Here is a 27,350-nt window from a genome sequence, read left to right as displayed (position 1 = left end):
GCAAAGAACTGGAAATTGTGGAGATGCCCATCAGTTGGGGAGTGGTTGAACAAGTTGTGGTATATGAATGTAATATTGTTCTATAAGAAATGATGAGCAGGTGGACTTCAGAAAAACCTGTAAAGACTTATATGAACTGATGCTGAGTGAAGTGAGCAGAACCAGGAGAACTTTGTACGTGATTACAGCAACACTGTACAACGATCAGCTATGATAGACTTAGCTCTTCTCACAGCAGTACAAAGATCCAAGACAATTCCAAAAGACTCATCATGGAAAATGTTATCTACATCCAGAGAAAGAACTGCAGGGTCTGAATGCAGATCGAAGCACACTATTTTCACTTTTTCGGTTTGTTTTTTCTTTCTTGTGGTTTCCCCTTTTGTTCTGATTCTTTTTTTCCACAATATGACTAATGTGTAAATATGTTCAACATGATTGCACATGTATAACCTACAGCAGATTGCTTGCTGTCTTGGGGAGGGAAGGGAGGAAGGGAGAAAAATCTGGAACTAAAAATCTTACAGAAATGAATGTTGAGAACTATCTTTACATGTAATTGAAAAAAAATACTATTAAGTGAAAAAAAGAAACATAAAATAAGATTTCCAAACAAGTTTGTGTTATGTTCCAATGAGCCAGGACCTTTAAATTATCCCACACCTTGATGAAAAAAAAAGAAAAAAAAAAAGACGTGCACTAGAACAGATGGCTTTCTAAAATGAAAAATCATTTGTCACAATATTTTCAAAAGCATCTTGATTATCACCTTTATTATTAAGAACAAACATGGACTAGGTTCCCATAATGTATGAGGGCATGAAGGTTTGGCAAAAGATGGAAAGTGGATCAGTACCATGTCAACCTTAAGGAAGGCCTATGCCAGGTTAATAATTGAGATCTGTCTAGGGTGATGGCCAAACTGCCATCTCATCCAAACAGCTGATCATCCTCAACATTATTGCTGAGCTGATATATTTTTAAGGCCAGGAAGAATGAAGTATATTAATAAAATGTGGGGGTTGTGGGTTCAGGGTGGGGGGAGGGAGGTCTAGGATGGAAGAGAAATAAAGAAGGGTTATACAATCTTTTTATTCCATTCTAAATTTGGTGCCTTCAAATGAAAAATGCTGAATGTGAGCTGTAGCAGAATCTCTTTGCAGCTGAGGACACCAAGGAACAAAATACTGCTTGATTCCATTAAATGTTTTTGCTCATGGACCTCCTTGCTCCACATATGGGGCTTTAGAGGATGCGGGAGAACTACCTCTGAGAGTTACAACCCTCCATACAGCATTTTCCATCACAGCCTCCAGCAGGGTTAATCTTTGAAAGGCAGAGAGACCTCCAAGTGAAAGCAGAAGATGAAGTCAGTAAATAGCATACAGATTGTCAATACTAAAAGCAAGATCCTAGAACTCAGGGTAAGACTTTGCTATCAAGGGATAATCAGTCTCAATTGGATTCAATACATACTTGAGTGCCTACTATGTTTAAGGCATTGTGCGCTGCACAGGTAACAGCTACGTCGAGCACATTTTCCCTTGCTCTTCCAGAAACATATCTAGCAGTTGGCTTATTTGTATTTAGTGGACGCGTGATGGAGAGAGAGAGACAGGGAGAGAGGGAGACAGGAAGAGAGGGAGACAGAGAGGGGGAGAGGGGGGCAAGACAGGGAGAGGGGGAGGGGGAAGAGGATGAGGGAGAGGGAGAGAAAGAGAGTGCTAGGTATGAAGAGTCTCATCTTTTAGAATGAGATCAAGATGAGACAGGGAATGCCTAGAGTTTTTTGTTTATTCTAGATCAGAGGTATCAAACACAAGGCCACAAAACTGTTTCAATGGCTACTCAAAGCCCCACTTAACATTTCTGAGTGGGGAACCAGATTAAAATGTAATTGGGAAATACTTAACAAAATAAAAAATACAACAGAACACAGATAATGTTAATACGTGGTTCTCTAAGTCAGTGTATGGGGGTAGCTAGGTGGCTCAGTGGATAGAGTGTCAGGCCTGGAGTCAGGAAGATCTGAGTTCAAATCTGAGCTCAGACATATACTAGCTATGTGACTCTGGGTAAGTCACTTAACCCTGTCTGCCTCAGCTTCCTCATTTGTAAAATGAGCTGGAGAAGGAAATAGAAAATCACTCCAGTATCTTAGTCAAGAAAACCCCAGATGGGATCACAGAAAGTCAGACATGCCTGAAAACGACTGAACAAGAACCAAAGGCAGCATATAGCTTGCAGGAATCCTTGTGTAGAGTTTAGTGGCCCCAATTTCTATATGAGAATATTAGTCCTGGAAAGACACTAGCTAGTTGTGTGAGCAATGGACAGATACATCCCTTTATCCTTTGGGACCTCCTCTGACGCAACAGCAAAGGGAGGGAGGGAACTGGAGGCTCCTCCCATCTCAGTTTCAGAGCTGGCAGAGGATAGAAAAAAGCTGAAGGATGGGAAATTTAAAAGAGGCACCTGGGGGAAGTAATGTGGAAGTCAGATGGGATGAACTTTGGGGGAAAGTAAAGGGATCTGGAGATAAACGGGTGATCAGCATGAAGCCATCCTGCCCCCTCATCCTCCAGCTGTTTTCATGAGAACTTTAATAGCCCAGTTATGCACTCTTTGAGTTAGAGGCAGGCCCAGGGGAAAAGGGAAGAAAAGAAGGGGAGGTAGAAGCTGAGGAGCTGAAGGAGAAGCAAGAAGCCTGCCAAGAACAGTCATCTGCAGCTGTGGCAGGAAACAAAGCAGGGACTGAAGTGGAGAGCGCAGGAGAAGCAGAGCTGTAGTAGGATCCAGCTAGTACCTACAAGCACCTGGTCTAGCTGAAGGTTTTTAGGAGTGGTTGCAGCAGTGGGAGGGGGAGGCTTGAACACAAGCACCTGAACGGTATTTTTCTGAGTTCCTGGGTTTTGGCTTGTCTGCACACAAAGAGGGGTTTGGTTGCTTTGTTTGGGGAAAATTTAGTAAGGTCAGCTTCATTCCTCTCTAATAATATGATTAAAGTGCTATATTCAGGAATGCTATGCTTTTATGAGTCACCTCCACTGAGATGAAATAGAGATGAATGAGGGGGTGAAAGGTTGTCTCTCTCCCCCCAACACCCTCCCTCACCCCATAGTGGTTGAGTGCATCTCCAACTAAGACTCTAGTTAGATAAATCCACATTAATCCCTTAAAGATAAAGGCTTCTTAATCTGGGGCAAAGCCATTTCCAGGGTCCATGAAACTGAATAGGAAAAAAATCAAATCTTTATTTCAATATAATTGGTTTCTTCTGTAATCATATGCATTTTATTTTATGCATTCAAAAACATGATTCTGAGAAGAGGTCCTTAGACTTCACTAGATTGCTAAAGGGGTCTCTGACACAAACCAGGCTAAGAACACTTTCCTTAGACTAAGAGACAAATGTTACCACCCAAAAAAGGTGCAGAATGTGGTAGCTAGTTCTCTAAGAGACAGGAAGACTGCATCACTTTAGGGCACCCTCTGTCACTGGGTAGAATGTATAGCTATTGAGGATAAACAGTTAACTCACAGTATTTGGTCCTGATTACTAAGCAGAGTATGGGCAGCTAGGTGGTGAAGTGGACAGAGCTCTGGGCCTGGAGTCAGGAAGATGAATCTTCCTGAGTTAAAATCTGACCTCTACTAGTTGTGTGATTGTAGGAAAAGTCACTTAATCCTGTTTGCGGCAGTTTCTTCATCTGTAAAATGAGCTGAAGAAGGAAATGGTAAACCACTCCAGCAATATTTTCACCAAGTAAACCCCTAAATGAGGTCATGAAGAATAAGACCCAACTAAACAACTAAGCAGGATCAGGCAACTGGTGAGAAGCACCCCCTGGTGGTTAACTGTAAGATTAGGTGATTAGATTAGGTGACTTCTAAGGTCGTTTCTACCTTTTAAAGTTCTATGATTCTAAGAGAAGATGTCTTACTGGAAGGGTCAATACTACCGGAGCCTGATCCTTAGAATAAAGTCTAGATATCAGTAAGAGACTGCTCACAACCCCAAGCTCCAATTAGTCTTTAAATTCAGACTTACCCTCTGCTTATCCGGGTCCACAAAACGGATTCCAAAATAATCTTTTTCAAGTAAGTTCAAGTGGTGGCAAAGAAGGTCAAACAGGTACTGGCCTTTGGCATCTCTCTGCAAAGAAAGGACATGCCATTGAGAGATAGTTGGACACTTTCAACAAAATTCCAGATTGATCTTCCTAAAAATATAACTCTATTCATTTCAACAATTTAATTCAACAACATTTGCTAAGTGCTACTATGCAAAGAATAGTGCCAGGAGCTACAAATACAAAGAAGGTAAATAACACCGTCCCCACTCTCAAAGGGGGTGGACATTAATGAAGCATAAGAGATAAGATGAGATATAATACATGATATTGATCTATGTTCATGTCCCCAGTTGCCACAGTGAATTTTATTTTAATCATTCCACTGTCCTTTTTTTAAAGCATTACGCTAGAGAGTAAGGGCAGAGATTTATCCTGATGGAACTTTTAGAAGGTTATGTAGATTAAGATTTAGAAGGATGAGGGAAGAGGCTAAGGGAGGGACTCAGAGGAGTGGGAAAAATAATGAATAGGAGGGTAAAGGGAGAAGATAAGGTAACTTGTGATAAGGTAAAAAGAGAGGCTGAGAAGGACAATAGTGAGTAAAAATAAGATGGAAGGATATTCACAAACAGTAATTATAACTTTGAATGTGAATGGGATGAATTCACCCATAAAAGTGAAAAAGAACTGATAAAGAGAAGTATGTATAGAATGATTTTTATACGCACACACACACACACACACACACACACACACACATTGGTGTGTAATGGTAGCCATGGGGAAGAGGGTATGAAATCTATATGATAAATTTATTATATACTTAAAAGGAATAGAAAGTTGTACATAAAGATTTGCAGTTTCATGTGCAATCATCTTTTTTATACTATTAACACAGTATAAACACTTGTTTTATTCCATAAATTAAAAATAACAGAAATAAAGGAAAACAAAGGAAACTATATGAGCCCCAAACCATTATTGCACTGATGACTTTCACCTCAGCTCAAGTACCACTTCCTACATGAAGCCTTTTCTCATTCCTATGCTACAAGTGCTCGGCCCCACTTCCCCATTACTTTGCATTTATGTTTCGTTCCATTTTCCCCAGTAAAAACGTAAACTCCTTAAGTGCAGGGAATACTTCATTTTTGTTTCTGCATTCTCAGTTCTTAGAGCACTGGCACATAATAGGTAAATAATAATAGTAAAATAATACAATAAAATAATAGTAAAATAATACAATAAAAAATAGTCAAATAAAAATAGGTAAATAACAAACATTGCTTGTTAGCTGAAATTTATCAATCAAACTAGACTAGACTATTGTTTCCTCTAGAGTAGGAACATCAATTATTTCTTTGTGTCTCCCCACAATATCTAGTGAAATGCTTTACAGTAATTAATGCCTGCTAAATTCACAATAAAGAGCTAACATTTTTTTTTAAAAAAAGATTCATCTTGGAACAAAGGCTATGTTTTCACCATCATTCATCAATCAACCAACAAAGATTTATTAAACAAAGTGCCTACTATGTGCCAGGCACTGGGGACATAAAGACAGAAACATGCCCTCAAGAAACATATCCTATTAAGGAAGAAAAGTACATATAAAAAGTATATAAAATATTAGAATAGGGATAATCAAATCATCAGCATTTAATAAGTGCTTAATATATACCAGCACTGTGCTAAGTATAAAAGATAGAAAAAAAAGGCAAAAATAGTCCCTGACTTCAAGGAATTCACATTCCAGTGGGGGAAGCACCATGCAAATCACTATGAAGGGTAAACTGGAGGTTATGTCAGAGGGAAGACTAGATCTGTGATTTTATTGATATAGAGAACTCCCAGGTAGAAAGTTCCTTACCAACGCCCGTCAGTACCTTTTCTCCACCTTAGAGTCTTAGTTGCCTACAGTAGAGATGTCAAACAAAGCAGGGATGCGTAACCAGATTAAAATATTGGGAAATATTTAACAAAACAAACACAAATACAATAAAACAAATAATATAACATTTTAAACTCAAGTCAATATATACTCCTTAAAGATCCTAATGTACAGTTTAGTGGTCCCCATTTCTGTTTGAGTTTGACACCAATGACCTAGAGTAGAGAGGTTTATGGAGAAGTCAAGAGTGACTTTTCCAGGATCATCTTGCTGATATATCCGAAGATGGACCTTGAACTCATGTCTCCCTGGACCTGAGACAAGCTCGCAATTGACAGTGCCACTGCAGTATACTATACAAGATACAAGCCAAATAAATACAAATTAATCGAGACAGGGGAAAATTACTAGCAGCTAGTTGGGGGAGACCAAGAAAGGCATCATGAAGCACCAAGAACTTAACTGTTTATCCCCAACAGCAAAATCCTTATCCTCATCTCCCTGACAGCAACGAAACCTCAACAAAGACTTCTGCAAAAGAGGATTGCTCCCCTCCTCCTCCTTCTTGGAATGTGCTACGCTGGGCATGCAAGGGTACTTTCTGACTTGCTGTGGTTGATTTAAGGGGCTAAATATCCTTTGCAAGACGTATGTCAATCAATTTTAAATGACTCCTATGAGTTACCAGGCACAAGGCAAAAATGTTTCTTTAACAGAATCCATGTGTGGAACTGGGAAAGGGGGTTGTTAAAGTGGAACCTCATGCTGATGTTCTTAAATGATATATTCTCCAGCCCATAGCCTTCACTGCCTTGTCTGGGTCAGGAAGACTTGGGTCATGACCACACAGACCCATGAGACCCAGATGGAAACAGAAAATGCACTTTGCTGCCATAAAAAGGGAAAAAGAATTGCTTCAGACAGAAAGTCGGTGCTTACATTCTCAGAAGCATGCCAGCTGATCCTGTTCTGACCTTCCAGGTTGAAACTCCCTACCTCTGGTTCTCTTCCTGGTCACCTCCTTTCCCCTCCTGGATTTTCTATTTCCATCTCAGGTCCTTGGGTGTTGTCCCTCTTAAACATATTGACTCTTGATCTAATAAGCTCTGATTTATGGTCACCAAGAGTCTACCTGGGTCACTCCCAGGTGATTGCCAAAGAACAGCCATCCACTGTTTCCTTTATGGAGGATGTGGCAACAGCAATTTTGAATTCAGCATATGTAACTTCTCAGAATTCCTCCATTTCAAGGAAAAAGAAAGAAGGGTGTAGGTTTGTTGTTTTGCCTCTACTGACATGGACCATAAGCTCCTCCAATACTTAGTTAATGGTCTGCAAGAGTTATTGTGACTAAAAACGTATCACCCTATAGCGAGCTGGTGGCAAGACTCTTCTAGCTTAGCTAGAGCTTGCCGATGATAGCCATATACAGCACCTATCCTGACTCTGACACTTACTGTGTGACCTTGGGCAAATTCTTTAATAATGAACAATGACAACAAGACAAAAACAATAACACTGACAGCACAGCCAATTCACAATACGAAGTCCATCCTCTCTGCCCCAACACAGGCATGTAATGTGTGCCTTTAGTAACCTTGGGAAGAGGGAGACCAGCACTCATCAGAGTCCTAAGAGCTCAGTGCAGGATGGACAGCAATATTGCAGCAGCCTCAGTTTTCTGGGAGTTCTTATCCCCTTGTCTCATTCAGTTCTAGCTTGACATTCCTTTGGACATAAGAGAATGTCCAATTTTTGCCTAATACTAATAATAATTTGATCAATATGATCTCACAAATACTTGTTTTTTTCTGAATATTTTCCCCCCAATTACATATAAAACAATTTTTAACATTAGTTTTTAAAAATTTTAAGTTCTAAATTCTCTTCCTACCTCTGTCCCTTTTCCCCTTCCTTGAGATTGTAAGCAATTTGATATGGGCTATACATGTGTAATCATGCAATATATATTTCCATACTACTCATGTTCTTTCAAACATTTATTAAGCTGCTAATGTGCACCAAGAAGGGACTGTTTCATTTTCTGCTTTGTATCCATAGTGCCTAGTATAGTGTCTTGCACACTGCATAGGCTTAGTAAACGCTTGTTGAGTGATTGATGGTACTCTCCTAGGCACCAGGGAGACAACAATAGATATGAAATAGGTTCTGAGATCTCAATCTAAAGTCAAATAGATTTTTTGAAAATTTATTTACAGTTTAATAGAGAGAAGTTCACAAGTAACTGTGATATGTAGAAGAATGAAAGTGTGAAAGAGGGGTCCCAGAAAAGTACTATGGAAAATCTGAGGAGAGAAAGAGATCCTGGGGGTGGAAGATGGGGCACGCAAAAAACGGAGGATTTCATGAAGGTGGTGGTATAGTTATCCCTTCCATACTGTGGGAGTTAAGGGCATGGTGTTCCCATGATCTGGAAAATTAATGTAAAATTTTTTGGCCTTCCCTTCATAGGAGAAAAGTATGAATTTTTCCTTTTTCTTTTACAGGGTGTTTATAGTACCTTGTTGTAAAATTTGGATTAAGTATTTGACCTTTTGGATAAGTATTTTAGATTAAGAATAAGGCTCTGTGTCACCCGTTAGCCTTCGATTATTGTTTGTGGCTCCCACAAAACTCCTTCAAAATTTCCATTTAGTTTTTCATGCTGACCTGGGATATATTGAAACCATGATAGAGAAAGCCGCAATGTGGAAGGGATAACTGCATTTGAATTGGACCTTGAAGGAAGGACTTTAAAAGCTGGAAATCCTTGAGGGTTTCTGTGTTTCAGCAAATTACACCATGAATGACAGGTTCTGAGGCAGGTAATAGTCTTCTCCTTTGAATTAGGTATGCCTAGTCTAGAGTGATCACAGATGGGAAATGCCTAGGGACAGCTAGTTGGTCCAGCAGCTACAGTGCTGGACCTGAACTCAGGAACACCTGAGATCAAATCTGGTCTCAGACACTTAGCTGTGTGACCCTGGGCAAGTCACTTACCCCTAACTGTCTCAGCTTCCTCATCTGGAGAAGAAAATGGCACATCACTGCAGCTTCTTTGCCAGGAAAACCCCAAAACGGGTAATGAAAAGCTGGGACTGAAAATGACCAAAGAGTCCAGGAAGGCATAGCTGGGAAATGCTAGTAACTTCTCTTTCTCGGAGTAAGATGCTTCCATTTTTCTGTTCCATAGTGGCCTCTGTACCACAAACTGCTTATTTTGTGCTAAATGTCAGTGCCATTGATTATATTGACAAACTACACAACTGAACTGACAAGTTAGGAGGTATTTAGTCACAATGCCAGAGCACCAATTATGAGGACATTCAGAACAAAGGTAAATTGAAATGAAATGAAAATTAAATCTTTGATTTTAATGCAAATGCAATCTCAGCTTTTCTGGTGATTCTTTTTAATATATCATCATAGTAGCCCTGATTCTCGAAGCACTGTAATAAGAAGTTAAATAAATAAATATGAGTATCATCCTTTAGAGCAGAGGTGTCAAACTCATAGGGGTGGGGCCCAAATTAGATTAAAATGTAATTGGGAAATATTTGGCAAGATAAATAAAAATACAGTACAACACAGATAACCCTAATTCATGATTTTCTAAGTCAATCTGTAGCCTACAGGGATCTATTTCTATTTGAGTTTGACACCATGGCTAAACTGCTGTTACAAAAACTGAAAGTCTTTTTGGGGCAGGGTTTCTCAATTTTTTGTGTGTGACAGGAACCTCCCTTATCAGTCTGATAAAGCCTATGGACTCCTCCAAATAATGTTTTTAGATCCATAAAATAAAAATACATAGGCTTACAAAAGATGTTAATACTAATTGTCATACAGTAATCAATTTCTAAAAACTCATTAAGAATTTTTAGATACATTAGACATTTAGACACATTAAGAATACCTATTATAAATGACTAAAACAGAAATGTTTTACATGATTGCACACATATAGCCTATATCAAAGTGCTTACCATCTTAGAGAGAGGGGAGGGAAGGTAAAAATTTGGAAAAATTTTTAAAAATTGTATTAAAATTATCTTTACATGTAATTGGGAAAAATAAAATACTATTTTAAAAAAAGAATCCCTCTTATAAAGAATGAAGAAAATAAGTAGGGCAGGGAAAAGTAAGTACACTGTAGACTGCTCTGTCATTATGGACATCTGTGGGCAGAAGGGATTCACCCCAACTCTGCATATGGTGGAAGACCTGAAAATTCTGTCCTTCTAGACCTGAAACCAAAGATCTGAAGGACCAGTGACACTGACAGCAGAAATGACCAACAGTCTTCAATTACTTGGCCTCATTTCCTGCTAGCATTTTGAGTCTCCATCCCTATTTGGCACTATATTTAAGTTCTTTGTGGGTAAAGTATTTCATTCTTTTGTTTGCTGCTAAAAAGCCCTCTCCTAAAGACAGGTGTGTTGTTGCTGTTTGCCCACTAAATTCATGAATAAATACTGTATAAAAGGACTTTAATGCCACAGAGAAGATCCTCATTAATTCAGCTACTGGACGGTGTTCTATATTTGAGCTCCTTAGAGATGTATGAAACCATTTCTTATGTAAATGGTCCGTCTTTGGACTAGTGTACTGCTTCTCTGAGTCTTAGCAGTCTGTTGGAGAGAAAATGCTTAGGATACAAAAGCCAGAAACATAGCTCCAAGAATATACACATTGTCCCATATTTTCCTAACGTGGTGTCAATTTTTTTCCCCTTTTTTCTTTTTTAACTAGAAAAATGGCCCCTGATGGGAGGGAACACCTGCCAAGCTCTTGGCCCTGGAGCACATTTTTTCTTGCTGAGTTGTAAACCAACACAATTTGTTCTGGAATTGCTGATGCGGCAGCTAGAATGGCAGCCAGTGCGTATAGGAAGAAGCCAAGTGGTTCACTTTCATGTGAAACCTGGAAAAATCCATCTGCAAAATACTCCTTCTTCCCAGTGTCAGAGTAACCCTGGTCAAAGGTCAAAGCCAGACCACTCTTGAGGAGTTCCTTCTATTCTATATTCTAAAGCATCAGCATCCTGGGTTGTGATTGCAGCATTCCTAAGTGGAGAAAGTCACCCTCTCCACCTGAGCATCAGCACCTTGGAGGGTTCTATAGAGATCAGAAATAGTTTTGGGAGAAGGTAGGGCCTTGTATGGAAAGGATTAGGGTCCAGGAGGAAAAGTTGTCTATTTAAGCATCTGCAGTAACACTTCAACAGCTTCATCTCTTTTTGTCCCAACAATTCCATTCGGCGACCAGACTCAGTAAGCTAGGGTAATTTTTATGATGCCAACTAACTGGCTTATAGTTCCATGTGCCAGCTGTAGCACCTTAGGGTGTCCTGGCAGCTGTACCATTGCTGGTCATAAAACTGATTTAACTCCTTGCTATACAATGTTACATACAGAGACAAATACAACTAGAGAGAAGGAATCTCATTTCATCTTGGGCATTGGAGGTCACTATGTCCAAGTGAATGTCACCACAAGCAGGTTGGCTCCTTGTGACCCCATTTGGGATTTTCTTGGCAGAAATCCTGGAGAAGTTTGCCATTTCCTTCTCCAGGTCATTTTACAGATGAGGAAACCGAGGCAAACAAGATTAAGTGACTTGTCCAGGGTCACCCAGCTACTAAGTATCTGAGGCAAGATTTGAACTCATGAAGATAAATCTTTCTGACTCCAGGCCTGGCACCCTGTTCACCTAGATGCCTAAGGCCTCTGTAAAAATGAGGTTTCTGAAGTCCCATGTAGCTCTAAATTTATAATCCTCTGATCCGTAACTAAATGATCACGAATAGCCAATACCAGATTAGAAAAAAGGCAGAACAGACACACTGAGCAGAAACATTAAATTCCCTTGTACATTTCACAAGTCTGTTGCCAGAAGGAGGGCTGGCCCTCTGCATAATGATGAATGTCTGGAGAGCCGGGGCTTCCTTATTCCTAAGTGGACTCCTTAGACTCGGAAGCAATTACAGGGCAGAATAAAAATCAAGCCCAGTTTGAGGATAAGCCGATCATTTACGTTTCCAACATTCTTCCCTGCCTTTCCCAAGGTGAGGTTTAGAACTGCTTCACAATAAAAGATGCCTCATCCAAAACTCATCACTGTTTCTTGTGTTTTCGTTGTGTTAAGTTTTCGTTGTGTTTTTCCAGCCAGGGCTGAATTTCTCTGTGGATTAACCACATAACAGCTGCAGGATTACTGAAAATTCAGCCAGGCTGTTACAAAACACTCATTATGGTGTGTGTGTGTGTGTGTGTGTGTGTGTGTGTGTGTGTGTGTGTGTGTGTGTGTGCATATGTACACATATACACACAAACAGGTGCACAATGAAAATGGGAACACTGCTGTGATAAGGGAAGAATATTGTTTCTTCCCATACGTTAGGGTAAATGCATTCTCCATACAAACGGGAGGTTTGACAATTCATTTTCTTGTCCTGCCTTCTAAAAAAAGGCAAAGATACAAATTATTTGTTTGGAAAACCTGGCCATTCTTTCTCTTGGTATAATGAACAGGCTAGAAGTTAAGGTCAGAAAGCCATCAAACCCAACAGAGGATTACTCTATACTTGCCACAGAAGAAAAGTAACCTTTTCTTCCTTCCTTGATTCACCATTCCCTAGATCTTTGCATTAAAAGGCAAAGTAGTTCTGCTAGCTCAGTATCTGTATGGGTAATGGACTTAAGAACTGTATACATTACATGAATGGAAAGTCACTGTTCCAAAGGTGATGAACTAGAGATCAGAATGAAAATATTTCCAACATGGACAGTGTCGATTTCTTTTTCCTTACTATACCTATTTGTTGCAAGGGAGGATTTTTGTTTTCTGAGGTTGGGGATTTATGGATAGTGTCAATGATGTAAAGAAAGGAAAAGAATAAAAAGAACATCACTGAAACATCAAAAATACACAGAAAAGGACAGTAGAAAGTTGGATGGGGACACAAATGAGCAAAGTAGTTTTCTTACATTACATTAAATTCAATATATTCTTTAAAAAAATTGTATATGACAAAAATTTCACATAAGCTCTAACAGGTTCTAGCATCCTAGAAAAAGTTCAAATACAGTCCTAGCAACAGACTATGCTGACTTTCTAAAACTGGTCAAGCAAAATATGAGGTCATTCATCCCGGTAACCTGGCCACTTAGAGATGAATTCTTTAGCTACGGCAACCCATGAACCAAAGAAAAATACAAAATGGTCCTCAGCCTTGCACGATCCCCTTCTGATTCTGCGGTGATGGTGGCAAAGGAGAGGAAAGGGGGACCGAGGGTGCTAAGAGTCACATGGCTTTCTGATTCTTAATAAACATTAATTTAGCTTATTTTTTATGAACATTATATTATAAACATTAATTTAGCAGATATCAGATCTTTGTCCAGTGACCAATGAGTGGACCTTCTAATGGAAGAAATGAATCATATAAATCTTGCCCTTTTATTTATTTATTTTAACCACTAACGTAAGACAAAGAGGACATGACTGATCAGGAAAGGAGTGTTTCACAAGTCCTCATTGAGAAGGCAAATAATTTAATATTAATATTTTACCATAATATTAATATTAAAACTATTTAATTGTGTGTTCAAAGACAGTAATAAACAGTGCTGGGTGGGATACTTGGTCATTCTATGTTGATTGTAGTTGTGTTAATGAGCACTGGCAAAAAACCAACCAACCAAACCCCAGACTTTACCCTGAAAATAACTTCAATTTGAATACCTATCTCTCATAGAGGATGAGATACAGAGAAATTCCATAAAGAACTCTATAACCCCCAAAGTTAAATAATAAACATGATAATAACTACAGCTGATATTTAAATTGACAAATACTCAATGGCTTCAATACAAGGTTCAGTAGTGAGACACAACAGTCAAAGGCATGCAGACCATATAAAAGCTTCATGTGTATACAGGGCAAAGTGCTGGATTCAATGAGCACCAAATAGGAACACCAAAAAAAAAAAAAAAATCAAATGATCTTTTTTAATAAAGTAAATCAAATTTTTCCAGTAAGCAAAAGTCCACCTTCTCTCCCTCCTACTTATTTGTCCTATTCTACTTTCTCCCCATTGAGAAAACTAGAAAAACAAAAGCCCTATATCAAATTTCCTAGCTAGTCATATCTCCTCCCTCTCCCTCCAAGTCTCAGTCTGCTCTTTGGGTTCATCACCTCTCCATCTAGAAGTGGATAACATGTTTGATCATGAATCATAGTTGGTCATTGTGTTGACTGGAGTTCCCAAGTCTTTCAAAGTTGTTTGTCTTTATAATATTGTTGTTGTTACAGAAATTTTCCTGGTTCTACATACTTCACTCTGCATTAGTTCATACAAGTCTTTCCAAGTTTTTCTGAAAGCATTTCCTTTATCATTTCTTGTAGCACAATAGTATTCCATGATGTTAATATACCATTACTTGGTTAACTATTCTCCAATTGATGAGTACTCCCTTAATTTCTAATTCTTTGGCCCTGTAAGAAAGAGCTTTTATACACACACACAGATTTGTACAAATGGGTCCTTTTCCCCATCTTTGATCTCTGTAGGATATAGACCTATTAATGGAATCAATGAGTCAAAGGGTACGCACAGTTTAATAGCTTTTGGGGCACAGCTCAAAGTTGCTTTCTAGAACAGCTAGACCAATTCACAATTCTACCAACAATGCATTAATGTAAATGTTTTTCCATAGCCCTTCCAGCATTTAAAATTTTCCTTTGTTGTTTCCTTTTAAAATTCTTTCATTGCCAATATGAGAGGCATAAAGTAGAACCTCAGAGTTGTTTTAATTTCCATGGTTACAATTATTGGTATTTTAGAACATTTTTTATGTGGGTTTTGTGGATTTCTTCCTCTGAAAACTACCTGTTTCTCTCCTTTGACCATTTATTAACTAGGGGATGACTTTTATTCTTATACACTTAAATCATTTATCTTCATATCTTAGAAATGAAATTTTTATCATAAAAATTTGCTGTAATTTCCCCCCCATTTACCTGCTTCTCCTCTAATTTTGTCTGATTTTGTGTGAAAACTTTTCAATTTTATCTAATTAAAATTGTCCATGTTACCATCTGTGAGCCTGTCTTTTTAAAAATGTTTTTTTAAGTAGATGTAAATACAATTTTTAACATTTATTTTAAAATTTTTTGAATTCCAAATTTTCTCTCTCCCCTTCCCTAAAATGCTAAGCAATTTGATATAGGTTACATGTGGGTAATCAGGTAAAACATATTTGCATATTAATTGTGTTGTGAAAGAAGAAATAGTCTATGTCTTGTTTAGTTATGAACTTTTCCCCTATCCACAAAGCAGCTGATTATCTTTTAAAGGAAAGGAAGTCACAACAGGAACTAAGATCAAAAGTGATACAGAACAAGCATAAAAAAAGAGAGAAAGGTGTAAGTTGTACAATTAAAGCAATGCCAACTGGAGTTCTAGAAATAAGGTATTTATGCTAAAAATATGGCAAATGGATCAAGAAATGGATGTCAAGCCAGTTCTAGACATTTCTGAAAGAAGTTAAAGCAACATAAATCAATTGTCATAATGAAGTGAACAGGAGAGTCTAGAAATTGCTTGAGCCAGTAAATGCTTGATCTCATTGCCAAGTAGGGAGATATGGCAGCCAAGGGTCACATCAATTTAGAATATAAATTCATTTATGAAGAATTGTAGAAGATTAAGAGCAGCATCACACCATAAAACAATGAGAAGTAGTGGAGGGAAAAATAAATTAACAGAAAACCCGATGAGAGAGATGCCTACTAAGACAGATTATCCTATGGGCATTTAAGAATGAAACTGGGACAACAGACAGGTGAATAAAGAAAATGGTCTCTAAAGACTCTTATAATGAACTCTTTCTCTGTCAACAAAAATGCAGTCACTACATTTCTGCCTAACGTCATAGTCCCTGATGTACCAAACGAGGTGATAGAAATGGCAGTAAAAATCAAAACGATAAACAAACAAAAAACAGATGGAAAGAGTAGCTAGACTAGACCAAAAGTACACAGAGGAGGTCCACGCTAGAAGGGACAGTTTAGAGGTCAGTGAGGGATTATCTCAAGATATCTCAGAGGAGAAGATACAAACAGCTAGGGGAAAATCTCAGATATTTTTATTAACGGTAAAATCAAGTTGACAAGGATTTATGAAGCACCAACTATGTTCCAGCCACTGTGCTAAGCAATGGGGATACAAAGAGAACACACACACATGCACACACAAGCACACACACGCACACACATTCACACACACCAGTCCCTGTCCACAAGGAACTCGTAGTCTAATGGTTGAGACTACATGTAGATTTTTCTGTAGCTTATTTTCACTTAGAATAAGGAGTCCAACAACAGTTCAATTCAAAAAATATTTTTAAGTGTATTAAATTCAGGGTGCAAATGAGGATGCAAATACTAAAGCAGAACAAAATAGTTCCATTAACTATTACTATAATGCATGTAATGATCACAATCAAATCAGAACCCACAGTCAACCCTAGCTATTGTTCCTAGGGAAGATAGTTCATTTGTGTAGTAAAGCCTGCCCAAGGAGCATCGAGGTGGAGCAGTGGATTGAGCTTTGGCCCTGGAGTCAAGAGGATCCCATAGTTCAAGTCTGGCCTTAGATACTTACTAGCTCTGTGACTGTGGGCGAGTCATTTAACCCTGACTGCCTTCAAAAAAAAAAAGAAGGAAAAAGTCTACACAGTGGGGCTCTTAGACCATGAGCATGCACCTAGTCTATGTTTTGTAGTGACACTTTTAGACTCATCCACTCCTTAACTCAACAGAAAAGGCCTGTATGCTGTCAACTTAACAATCAAAATGCCCGTAGCTTCTGAGGAAGAATTACTTGACTCCTTAGAACCAAAGACATTTCCTCCCAGATATCCTTCTAACACCCAGAAAAGGGCTGGCTGAGGAAGGGAGGGAAATTAAGTAGAATTCTATTTTAGAAGATGATCTACCATTTAGTGCTTGCCATTAATTAGAATGAAGAGAAAAGGCATTTGGCAAAGTATGTCTCATTAAATTAGCTCAGGGCCGCTGTCCCTCATAAAAATGTATAATTGCTTCTCTCTGGAGTTAATGCCACAGGAGCTAATTGTAGCCTCAGATTTTTCTTTGGATTTCCCAGAAGAATGAACATCAAGACAGCAGTTGATGAGAGGGTAAGGGGGGAAGTCAAAACCCAAGACTCAAGAGTTTTAAAACCTACTTGCTTGGTTCCAGAGCTTTCTCAGATCATGCGTAGTTGGTCACTCAGGAAGGCAGTTGACAAAAGAGAGTGGCAACATTTTTCTGTCCACAAAATTTCAGGTTGCTCCTTCCTAAAACAGGGAAGGGTGGCAAGATCCTCTTGACAGCTTGCCATTCCTAAAGTTTGAGGTCTAAGTCAGGGTTTGACCACATATCCGTTGGATGAGCCCCATTTACTAATGCCTCCCTTCCCAGTGTACAGGAAGAGACTGTACAATTCTAAGATTCTCTACTGAAATTCCCAAGAAGAAAGTCATGCATCTGGAGGCTAGGTATGAGAAAATTGCAAAATTGTTATTGAGCTTTGTTACCTGGATAAAACAGAATGAAAAACTAGAGGCTGGACTCTCTAAGTAGCAGCTGGCCACATAAAAAAGAAGCCAATAGTGAGCCTGTAACTCACTGCATTTCCCCAAATAGCAAGATGTGCTTCAAACTCTCTGAATTCAATACTGCTCCCTTTTTCAATGCCACCCTTGAACAAACTGCACTGGCCACCAGTTCTTGGGGGAAAGCTATAGGAGCATCAATGTGGTAGCTATTTCAACCCCATCACAATCACCCACCTGTTAGCACAATTTGCTCTTGGATGTGATGTTTAGCACATAAACCAAGTGTTACTTGAAGGAACATTCTTCCCCTGATAGATTTACACATTCTGTCTTTCATTTATGAAGACATTTTATATAATCATATAATATCTTCTGATTAGCAGAAGAACTAACCTTCTTCATTCAATGACTTAAGTGGTTCAAAACACAGTACCCTAAGCATCTCTGGGTCTAAATAATCCTAATTATCTGAATAAAAAGAACATAAAGGTCCATCATCTATTTACAGAAGAAAGGAAATACTTAGGATAGCATTAGAAGTTGAATTTTTATTGTCTTAGGACACCTGATGCTTCACCCCCCCCCCAACAACACAATAAACAATTGACAAAATATGGCGTATTTCAGGAAGATGGTTTAAGCCTCTCATGGTTTTACTTATCTCCTAAGTAGAATTCAGTTTGCTAAGCATTGTGGTACATGCCTGTAATCTCTGCTACCCGGGAGGATGAAACTGGGACTAGTGGATGACTTGAGCTCCTGAGTTCTGAACTGTTAAAGCCAGCTGGATGTTTGAACTAAGTCCATCACTAAAATGGTAGAGAAGGATGCCACCAGGCTATCTAAGGAGGGAGAAAACCAGCACAAGTAAAAAATACTTCAAAGCTTCTGTGCTAATCAGCAGCAGGATCAGCCCTGAGAATGGCTGGAAACAAAACAAGAACCTGAACGATAATAATGAAACCCAGGGCCCATCACACCAAGGCTGCAGACATTATTAATACTTCATCACCAAAAAGGAGGAAGAGGATGGATATTCTCAAAGCACAAGAGAAATAGATCAAAAAACCTAAAGAAACACTTTGGAAAAAGCAGACGCTATTTCACTGAGTTGATAACAGGTTCACACCATTTGATTTATTGAATGTAATTGAGAACGCTTTACCCTCTGATGGAGACTATTTGATGGCTAAGATCCAAAGAAGGGCAAAGGGGCCCTCCTTTTGCACCATCAGTCAACAGTTTATTGACCAAGAAGTATTAAATGAATGATTACAAATATATTTTGCAAATTTGTTTATGGAAACAGAAGAGTTGATGAGGGCAATTCAAGTCGATGCCACCAGAAATCACAGAAAGATTAACATTAAGGAGCTTGGACTTGGTGATCAATGCAGGTTATACAAACAAATGGTAGAAATGGTACCATATATCACCGGAAGCTGTAAAAATGCAGCATTTACTTAAAATCTAGCAAGGCATGACTTGATGACCAGAGTTATAGGCCAAAAGTTCATTATTTTTCATAGACCGAGGGACAAAACATTCCCATGCTACAGAGAGACCTCAATATATCCCTTAAGAACTCAAGCAGTAAACTGAATTGGAACTGCAACATCATCACAGACAGAACTGTTGCCCACATAGTACCTGGATGTAACACTGATCCACAAACACTTAAGAAGAACATTTTAAGAAGATGTCACTGGACCAAATACCCATAATCTCCAAGCTATAGGAAATGAAAAACTTTCAAAATTTCTAGTAAAAGAAATCAAAATCATGTGAGAATAGGAAAAGATACATATCATTCCCATTTTGTTATTTGTTATTGGAGTTGTGCCAGAAATGCTTTTAGTGAATTTTCACTAGTGCAACTCACATCCTAATATTTTTATTCAATCACAAATAGCAGTTATTTTAAATACCTATTCAATAGCCTACAGATCATCAGACGTAAAGTAGCAGAATAGCAGCTTGTCATAGGACTGCTACCTGAATGCTCTTGAACAGTATTATAAGAATAATTTTCCTATAATGATAAGCAAACATGAAATAACTAAAAGGAATCTGTTAATTCTTTAAATTAATACGCATTTATTTTTGTCTTCCTACTAACTTCTATGTCTCATCATGGGAAAAAAAAGAGAAAATCCTTTCACAAAGGATGGACAAATTCCCACAATGGGCATGTCCAAAAATATATATTTCATTTTGCATCTTGAGTACATCTTCTTTTTACTAGGAAGTGGGTAGCACAAATCATCATTAGTTCCCTGGAATCATGGTTGGTCATTGTACTGATTCATTGCACCATTTTTAAGTCTTTCAAAGTTGTCTTAAAATACTGTTATTATTGTACAAATGGTTCTCCTGGTTCTTCAGTTCACGTCATTCTACATCAGTTCATGAAATCTTCCCAGATTTCTTTCAAACTGTCATTTTCCTCATTTCCTACGGTACAATAGTATTTTATTACAACTATATACCATGATTTGTTCAGCCATTTCCCAGTTGATAAGCACGCTTTAATTTCCAGTTCTTTGCCACTACAAAAAAAAGCTGCTGTAAATAGCTTTGTACATAATTTCCTCTTTTTTGATCTTTTTGGGATACAGGCCTAGGACTAGTGCTATTGCTGGGTAAAAGGATATACACAGTACTAAATAGAACCTAGCCAAATCTAGAAACTGCCTCTAGTATCCCTGAGAGATACAAACTGTTAACACAAAGCTATAATCCTACGATGAGTCTGGCCATTTGGCACTGCACTGTAAAAAAACAGAACAACCCTATTAAATCATATGGTGCTCACAGGCATAGAAGACATAACTACAAGGGCATTTTCTTATAAGTCAATACACTTACTATTAATATATATATCCATGAGGACAGACATTGTTCTTTGTCTTATCTTTGTATCTCCAGTGCCTAGAAGATTATCTTGTGCCCTGTAGATGTTTTGTCAGTGCTAATTGGGTTGAATTGGTAGTGGTTTTCTCAAACTGCATTATTTTTGGAGATAAAAATTTCCCATACCACTTTTACCCCTAGCCACTCCTTCGCTTTCATTGAGGGTCAGGGTAAAAGTGATACAGTCTCTCTTGTTAAGCTCCTCAGTGGGAACACCCATCAGCAGATCCCTGAGAAAGTCCTTTTGCCACTAAGAATGAGTCTTGCTTTTTTCTTCCTTTTGACACCTTCTGGTGAAGGTGCTGAATAACTGGGGAATGACCTATGGGTAATCAGTAGAAGAGGAAGACGTGGATCATTCACAACTTGGACAGCCAACTAATTCCTAGATAATCAAAAGAGGTGAGAATTGAAACTCAGACATTTTGGAACTGTTAAATCTTAAGTAATAGAATTATAGTCTATAGAGACTTTGACAGTTCATTTATCCTGTCAAAAAGCACAGACAACTTCAAGGGAAGAAAAATTCGATGACATCCTTGAGCAACCCATTCTCACCGTCTAACTACTTACCCTGTTAGCTTTTTTCTTATCTGTAATCCATATACCTCATGCTGCAACTAAAAGCACACTTCTGATTTTTATCTCCTTGTTGAATCATAACTGCTCAAAATGACTTCTGTACTGCCTAACAAAATGAAATAACCCATTTCCCCCCAAATTCAGATGAATGAGGATTAAGCAATTAAAATTTACTTGCTAAGAGAGAAAAGGTTATCAATCATGTGCATGTAGTACATTTTGAGGGATACTGAGAAATTTTAATAATATTTTTCTTATTAGCTTGTTAGATCATCTGCATGATCTCCTCTGATCATGTTATCCACCTTTAACTGGGCCCAGAAAGCACTTTTATATCTCTTTAGTGGATCTACCTTCTCGCTTCCTGTCCTCCAGGCTCCTATTATGGTTGATGAGTCCATGCTCGGAACTTTGTATCATGAGAAAGCTAAGCCACAACTGCTCTCACTCTCCTTTTCTGGCTCACTTCTACAACAGCTGCCTGTCTTCACCCCATCCCTGATACCATGACTCTACCTACCCCAGGCCAATTCAATGACTGATGAATTTCCAACTGGAATCTCTATATCATGAGAAGATCCAGCCTCGCTATTCTCACTTTTCAGTTGGCCTCAAATCCATCTATCCTATCTCTACACTGACCTCCTGCTAACCCTCCACCCCAGGTACTGACCCCCCTTTTTACCTTTTAGTCCTCCAATCCTATTAAGAATGTAAACTTTCTTAAGAGCAAGAGACTCTCTTGTTTTCTTATTTTCATATGCCCAGTGCCTAGCATAGTGCCTAGCACCTAATAAGCATTTAGTATATCCTCTATCTCTTGATCAATCATCTATCTTTTGTATTGTTGATCTGTATTGTTATTTAACTATTATATTTATTTTTATAGTGTGCCATACAGAAAAAATATAAGCAGAGACTATCATATTTATGTATGTATGTATGCCCTATAGTGCCTCTTGTACAGGTGTTCAGCAAATATATTGAATAAATGTTCTTAGTTATATGACTATGGACAGACTAACCATTGATCAAAGGGCTCTTCAAATCGGTTCTTAATCTTTCCTGCAACATCTTAAGAAAGCAGAGGAGATAAGAATTAGTCTCCATTTCACAGAGATGGAAATAGAGGCATGGAGAAAGAACAGTAGTTAGGAACTCTGTCCTAGCCCAGCTTCAGGGAATTTATCCAGAGCACTGGAAATCCATTCCAAAGTTGACCTCTGGTATATCACCACATTACATGTGATCAGAAAAACAGAAAAATACGGGGCAAGGTTAAGTGGGGAAAATAAGAATAACTTACATTTTATAATGCTCTATGATTATCAAGAGTTTTACATATATTATCTCACTGGATCCTCATGGTGCTGTGCAGTACACAGTATGAGAATTAGTAACTTCCTTTGAATCTAAGATTACACAACCAGCCAGACAAAGAAACGGGAAATGAAGCCTTCTTATGCTACAATCTTTTAATTACACCATTACTGGAGAGATTGCAATATGGCTCCTAGAAAAACAAATCTGCAATGCAGTTCAGTAAAAGCGTAACAATGGTGTAGCAGTCACCCCAGGAAAGAAAAACTCATTCCCGGTTTCGGGAGAGCTTCACCATCTGAATTTAAGATCCTAGCACCATTATGCACTGGCTGGATGGTCACATTGGACCACTGGAAGGATCCAAGGCTTAATGAGTAAGTAGATGGGATCGCATATTCAAATTCCTCATTTTTAGATGAAAGAGAAGATAGAATCTAGAAGAGATTTCCATAGTTGGCCTAATTAAAATAGGACCTAGAGTCTTTTCTTTAAAAACAAACATATTAAAAACCCCACTAGAAATACCTATCAGCAAGTTCCATCAGTCTATGGGGACTTGCTCTTTCCTTGAATAATTCTTCTAATCTTCTATCTGCCAGTCTCTAAAATATTGCTTTTATCTGGTTGCAGTGTCATAGTGTACTTGGCACACTCCAGAGTCCCAAGCCAATGAAGAATTATAAGACAGTATTGGATACCAGCCACCTCCCTTCTGTTGATTTTTTACTGCAGAGTCCCTGCAGAAGCTGCTAAGGACACAGACCCATACAGTCAATACAGTCAGACAGATAGATTGACAGACAGACGGACATAGAGTCCATTACATTTTTTCCAAGTTTTGTTTCTATTCTCTTAACTTATCATCTTCCCAGATCCTGGAAAGATACTTTACATCTAGCTTCCTAGTCCAAATAGGGGAAGAATATTGAAGGCATAAGGAAGGTTTCAATCACTCATTCATACTTATATGCCAGAACTTACGTGTTCTAACCACTAGAAATACAAAAACAAAAATGAGAGGGCTCCAGTCCCTCAGTGAGCTTACATATTATTAGAGGAGTATGCATTTTATTGGGTGTTCCATTATAAGTTTGGAGGACTGGATCACCATCAATCAATTAAGATTTATTAGTGTTCTAAATCACTATTGATTAGAGAAATGCAAATTAAAATAACTCTGAGGTATCAATTCACATATCAGATTGACTGACATGACAAAAAAAGAAAACGACAAATGTTGGAGGGAATGTGAGAGAAGTAGGACACTAATGCACTGTTGGTGGAGTTGTGAACTGATCCAATCATTCTGGAGAACAATTTGGAGCTATGCCCTTTGATCCAGTAACACTACTGCTAAGTCCATATCCCTGAGACATCCAAAAATGGACCTATTTGTACAAAAATATTTATAGCAGTTCTTTTTGTGGTGGCTAAGAGTTAGAAATCAAGAGGATGCCCATCAACTGGGGAATGGCTAAACAGGCTGTGCAATATGATTGTGGTGGACTCTTTCTGTACTATAAGAAAAGACAAGCAGAATTATTTGCTTGAAAGACTTACGTGAACTGATACAAAGTGAAATGAGCAGAACCAGTAGAATGTTGTACACAGCGACAGCAACATTGGGCGATGAAGAACGCAAAAGACGTAGCTATTCTCAGTAATACCTAAGACAGTCCCAAAGGACTGATGATGAAGTAAGCTCTCTGCCTCCAGAGAAAGAACTGATACAGTCTGAATACAGACTGAAGCATGCTATTTTTCACTTTCTTTCATTCTTTTTTTTGAGTAGTACTAAACTACTAATATGGAAATGTTTTATAAGATTGTACACATATAACCTATAGCACATTGCTTACCATCTCGGGGGGGAAGGGAGAGAGAGGATAGAATTTGGAACACAAAACTTAGAAAAAGTTAAAACTGTTTTAAAATGTAATTGGGGAAAAACAAAATGTTATATAAAAATTAACATTTATTAGGAGCCTACTATATGTCAGGCACTGAAGATATAGGGGAAAAAATCCCTGTTCTTGGCATCAAGAAGTTTACTTTCTATTGTATTTCTTATTACAAGATTAAGAGGAGGGACCAACATCAGAGGGAACTGGTAGAAAATTCTGGATAAATCTGAAGTCTAAACTTGCCTCATGACCAAAAGGAGAAAAATTAATTAGTCAAATATATGCTACCAACAGAAAATTCAAGGAGGCAATAATTAGATGATTATAAACCATTTTCTTTATCTTGATCTGCTTTTAAAGAAAAAAACCCAGGCTGGGGGTAAATGTTTTCTGCTAAAAAAACCTTTATAAGCTTGGGGTTTTTTCTGTTTGTTTGATTTTTGGTTAGAATAGAAAGTAAGCTGAATTTCCCCAGATAAAATCACAAAGGGTCAAATAAGTGAATGTTTTGAACTTTGGAAAAAAATGTGGTAAGAGACTATTTAAATTTCCTATCCTCCTTGTTCTCATTCTCTTCCCTTCCTTTCTTTTCATCTTTCTTTTTTTTTCATCTTACTATCAATTCATCTACCTACCACTACCACTCTTTAGAAACTTTTGAAAAATTAAAGAAAAAAATTGAAAGCAAAAAGAAAGCCCAAGTTTTCATACTACCTGTCTAGTTGCCAAATGAAAGTAACATTTATCATACCATAGATTTGGACCTAGAGGGTCCCCCGTAGACACACTTGCTAGCCCTTGTCTTTTGAGAGCCCCCAATCAGATTAAATTGAGGAATGTTTAACAAAATAAGATACAACATAGAAAATGTTAATATGTGGCTTTCTATGTCAATATGATTCGTTTCTACTTAAGTCTGACACCTCTGATCTATTCCAACTCCTCAATTTTAAAGCTGATGATGACTTTGACGCTTCATGATTTTATCTGGAGAAATTCTGCTTGCTTTCTACTCTAAACAAAATATCCAGTAAAAAGATTTGTTTACCAGAAAAACATTTACCCCAAGCTGTCTTTTCCCTTAAAAAATGGACCAGGTTTAAAGAAATACTATCTCATGATCTAATTATTGCTGCCTGAAAGGTTGAGTGAGTCACACAGGTGGGTAGTAAGTGGTAGAACCTGCATTTGTACTCAGGTCTTCTTATTCCAACCCACTTACTCAGTTCCCAAGGGGCCTAAGTACCAAGGAACCTCACAAAATAGAGCTGGAACAGCAGATGTCACTTCTGTTGAGGGAGTAATTAAAAGGAGAAAAATTATAATATAAATTATGTTCGGCATTCAACTATCTTGTTGTATTTCATCCTAGTAAACTCTTTTCCTTACTTTCCCTTTTGTTACAATGAGGAGCTGTCCAATCCTGTCACGTGATACTCAGGATATCTGATTTCTTTTATTTACTCCAGTTTCTTCCCTGAGTTTTACTCTTTTTTTCTATCCCTGCAGTCTCAAGGGAGGGGTACACATTAACCACAGTCCCCATGCCTAGAATAAACACTACACTCACCTTATGTTTATCTTATCACCAAAAATATTAAAATAATAAATAATGAAATAAATAATAATGAATAAATGATAAAATATTTCTTTAAAATATTTTATTTTCCTAATTATATGTAAAAGCAATTTTAAACATTTTTTAAAAAATAATTTTGCTTTCCTAATTATCTCCTTCTCTACCTCTCTTCCCTTCCCGCTCCTGGCAGCAAGATGGTATGTGATAAAGGTTATACAGGTCCAATCATGGAAAACATAATATTCAACATTTCTTTAAAATGCACTCCTTATCTGCCTCTTCCTTTCCCACATAAACAGCCAATTCTTACCAATTAGAAGCCCTTATTTCTTTCTGGATTCCGGTCAAACACCACATTTTGCAATAAACCTTTCCTAATCTTCCCATCTGCTCCTACCTTCCCTTCCTCAAGTACTTCACCTTTATTTCATTTTTACTTTTAAAATTTTATTTATTCGGTATATATTTATAAGCAGTCATGCTGTCTCATGCCATAGAATGGAAGCTTCATGAGAACAGGGATTTTTTCCTTTTTGTCTCTGCATTCCTACCATCTAATACAGTGCCTGAAACATAATCATCCTTAAGTGCTGATTGATTGATTGAAGTGTCCATTTTGGCAGCAAGTGCCATCCCCTCCTGTCTTTTCCAACAGATTGCTGGCACTGAATACCTCTCAAGCTGTTTCCAAATCACCAGTAAATATGATTTAGGACCAGTATAAATTAGAAAGAGAGAGCAGGGAAATAGGTGGTAGCTAAGGTTTGTAGTGCTTTCTATATTCACTGTCCCATTATATGGACATAGAGGTTGGCATGTTATCTGCACTATTAGAATGTGAGTTCCTCAGGGACAAGAATATGTGCTTTTGCCTTTATGTCTATCTTCAGTGCTAAGTAAGGTACCTGACACATAGTTAAGTATGTTGATAATAAGGATGATGAATTTTGAGTTGTATATAGCAATGGCACCTGGTGGTGATGAAGAGAAATTGTGGCTCAAATGTGTGTTGAGTCTGAAAAGCATATGGAACAAGAAAGAGTCAGTTTTTGGTTTAGTTGCAGCAGATTTAGTTGAGGAGACTCAAAATTGAAGCAGTTCGCCTCTTGTGATGCAGTGCCTCTAAATCTTCCTTTGTGAACCAATAAAGAGACAGAAAATGTGGACTGCATCCTCTAGCATTCTTTCCTTAAATTAAAAAGACACCATGTAGACCTGTTTCCTTGGAAAAATAAGTTACTTGACAGGTTTTATCTCTGGAATCTGTCATGGAGATTACATGAGTCACCAAAAAAAGTACGTTGCTCTCACTAGAGTACATGCCTGGGTAGATGGATAATGTTTAATCTTTAAAAGAATTCAAGTTTGTGTTTTGGAGGGGTCTGCAGAGACCCTGAATCAATTGCCACTTAGAGAGCTACCAATCCCTGCACTGATCATGGACTTGTTGAGATT

The 27,350-nt window shown here is 38.0% G+C and overlaps 1 protein-coding gene across 5 annotated transcripts in view; it reads right to left on the bottom strand.

Moving 5' to 3' along the window:
* FRMD5 (FERM domain containing 5) overlaps nt 1–27,350 on the bottom strand; it is a 363,021-nt gene that overhangs the window by 74,173 nt on the left and 261,498 nt on the right. For all 5 annotated transcript variants that reach the window (XM_072623630.1, XM_072623631.1, XM_072623632.1 and 2 more), the window contains exon 2: nt 4,052–4,156. In XM_072623630.1, coding sequence (XP_072479731.1) covers nt 4,052–4,156 — 105 coding nt within the window. The remainder of the gene's footprint in view (nt 1–4,051; nt 4,157–27,350) is intronic.

This window comes from Notamacropus eugenii, chromosome 7 (assembly GCF_028372415.1).
Source record: "Notamacropus eugenii isolate mMacEug1 chromosome 7, mMacEug1.pri_v2, whole genome shotgun sequence".
NCBI lineage: Eukaryota > Metazoa > Chordata > Mammalia > Diprotodontia > Macropodidae > Notamacropus > Notamacropus eugenii.
This window is presented reverse-complemented; position numbering and strand designations above follow the sequence as displayed.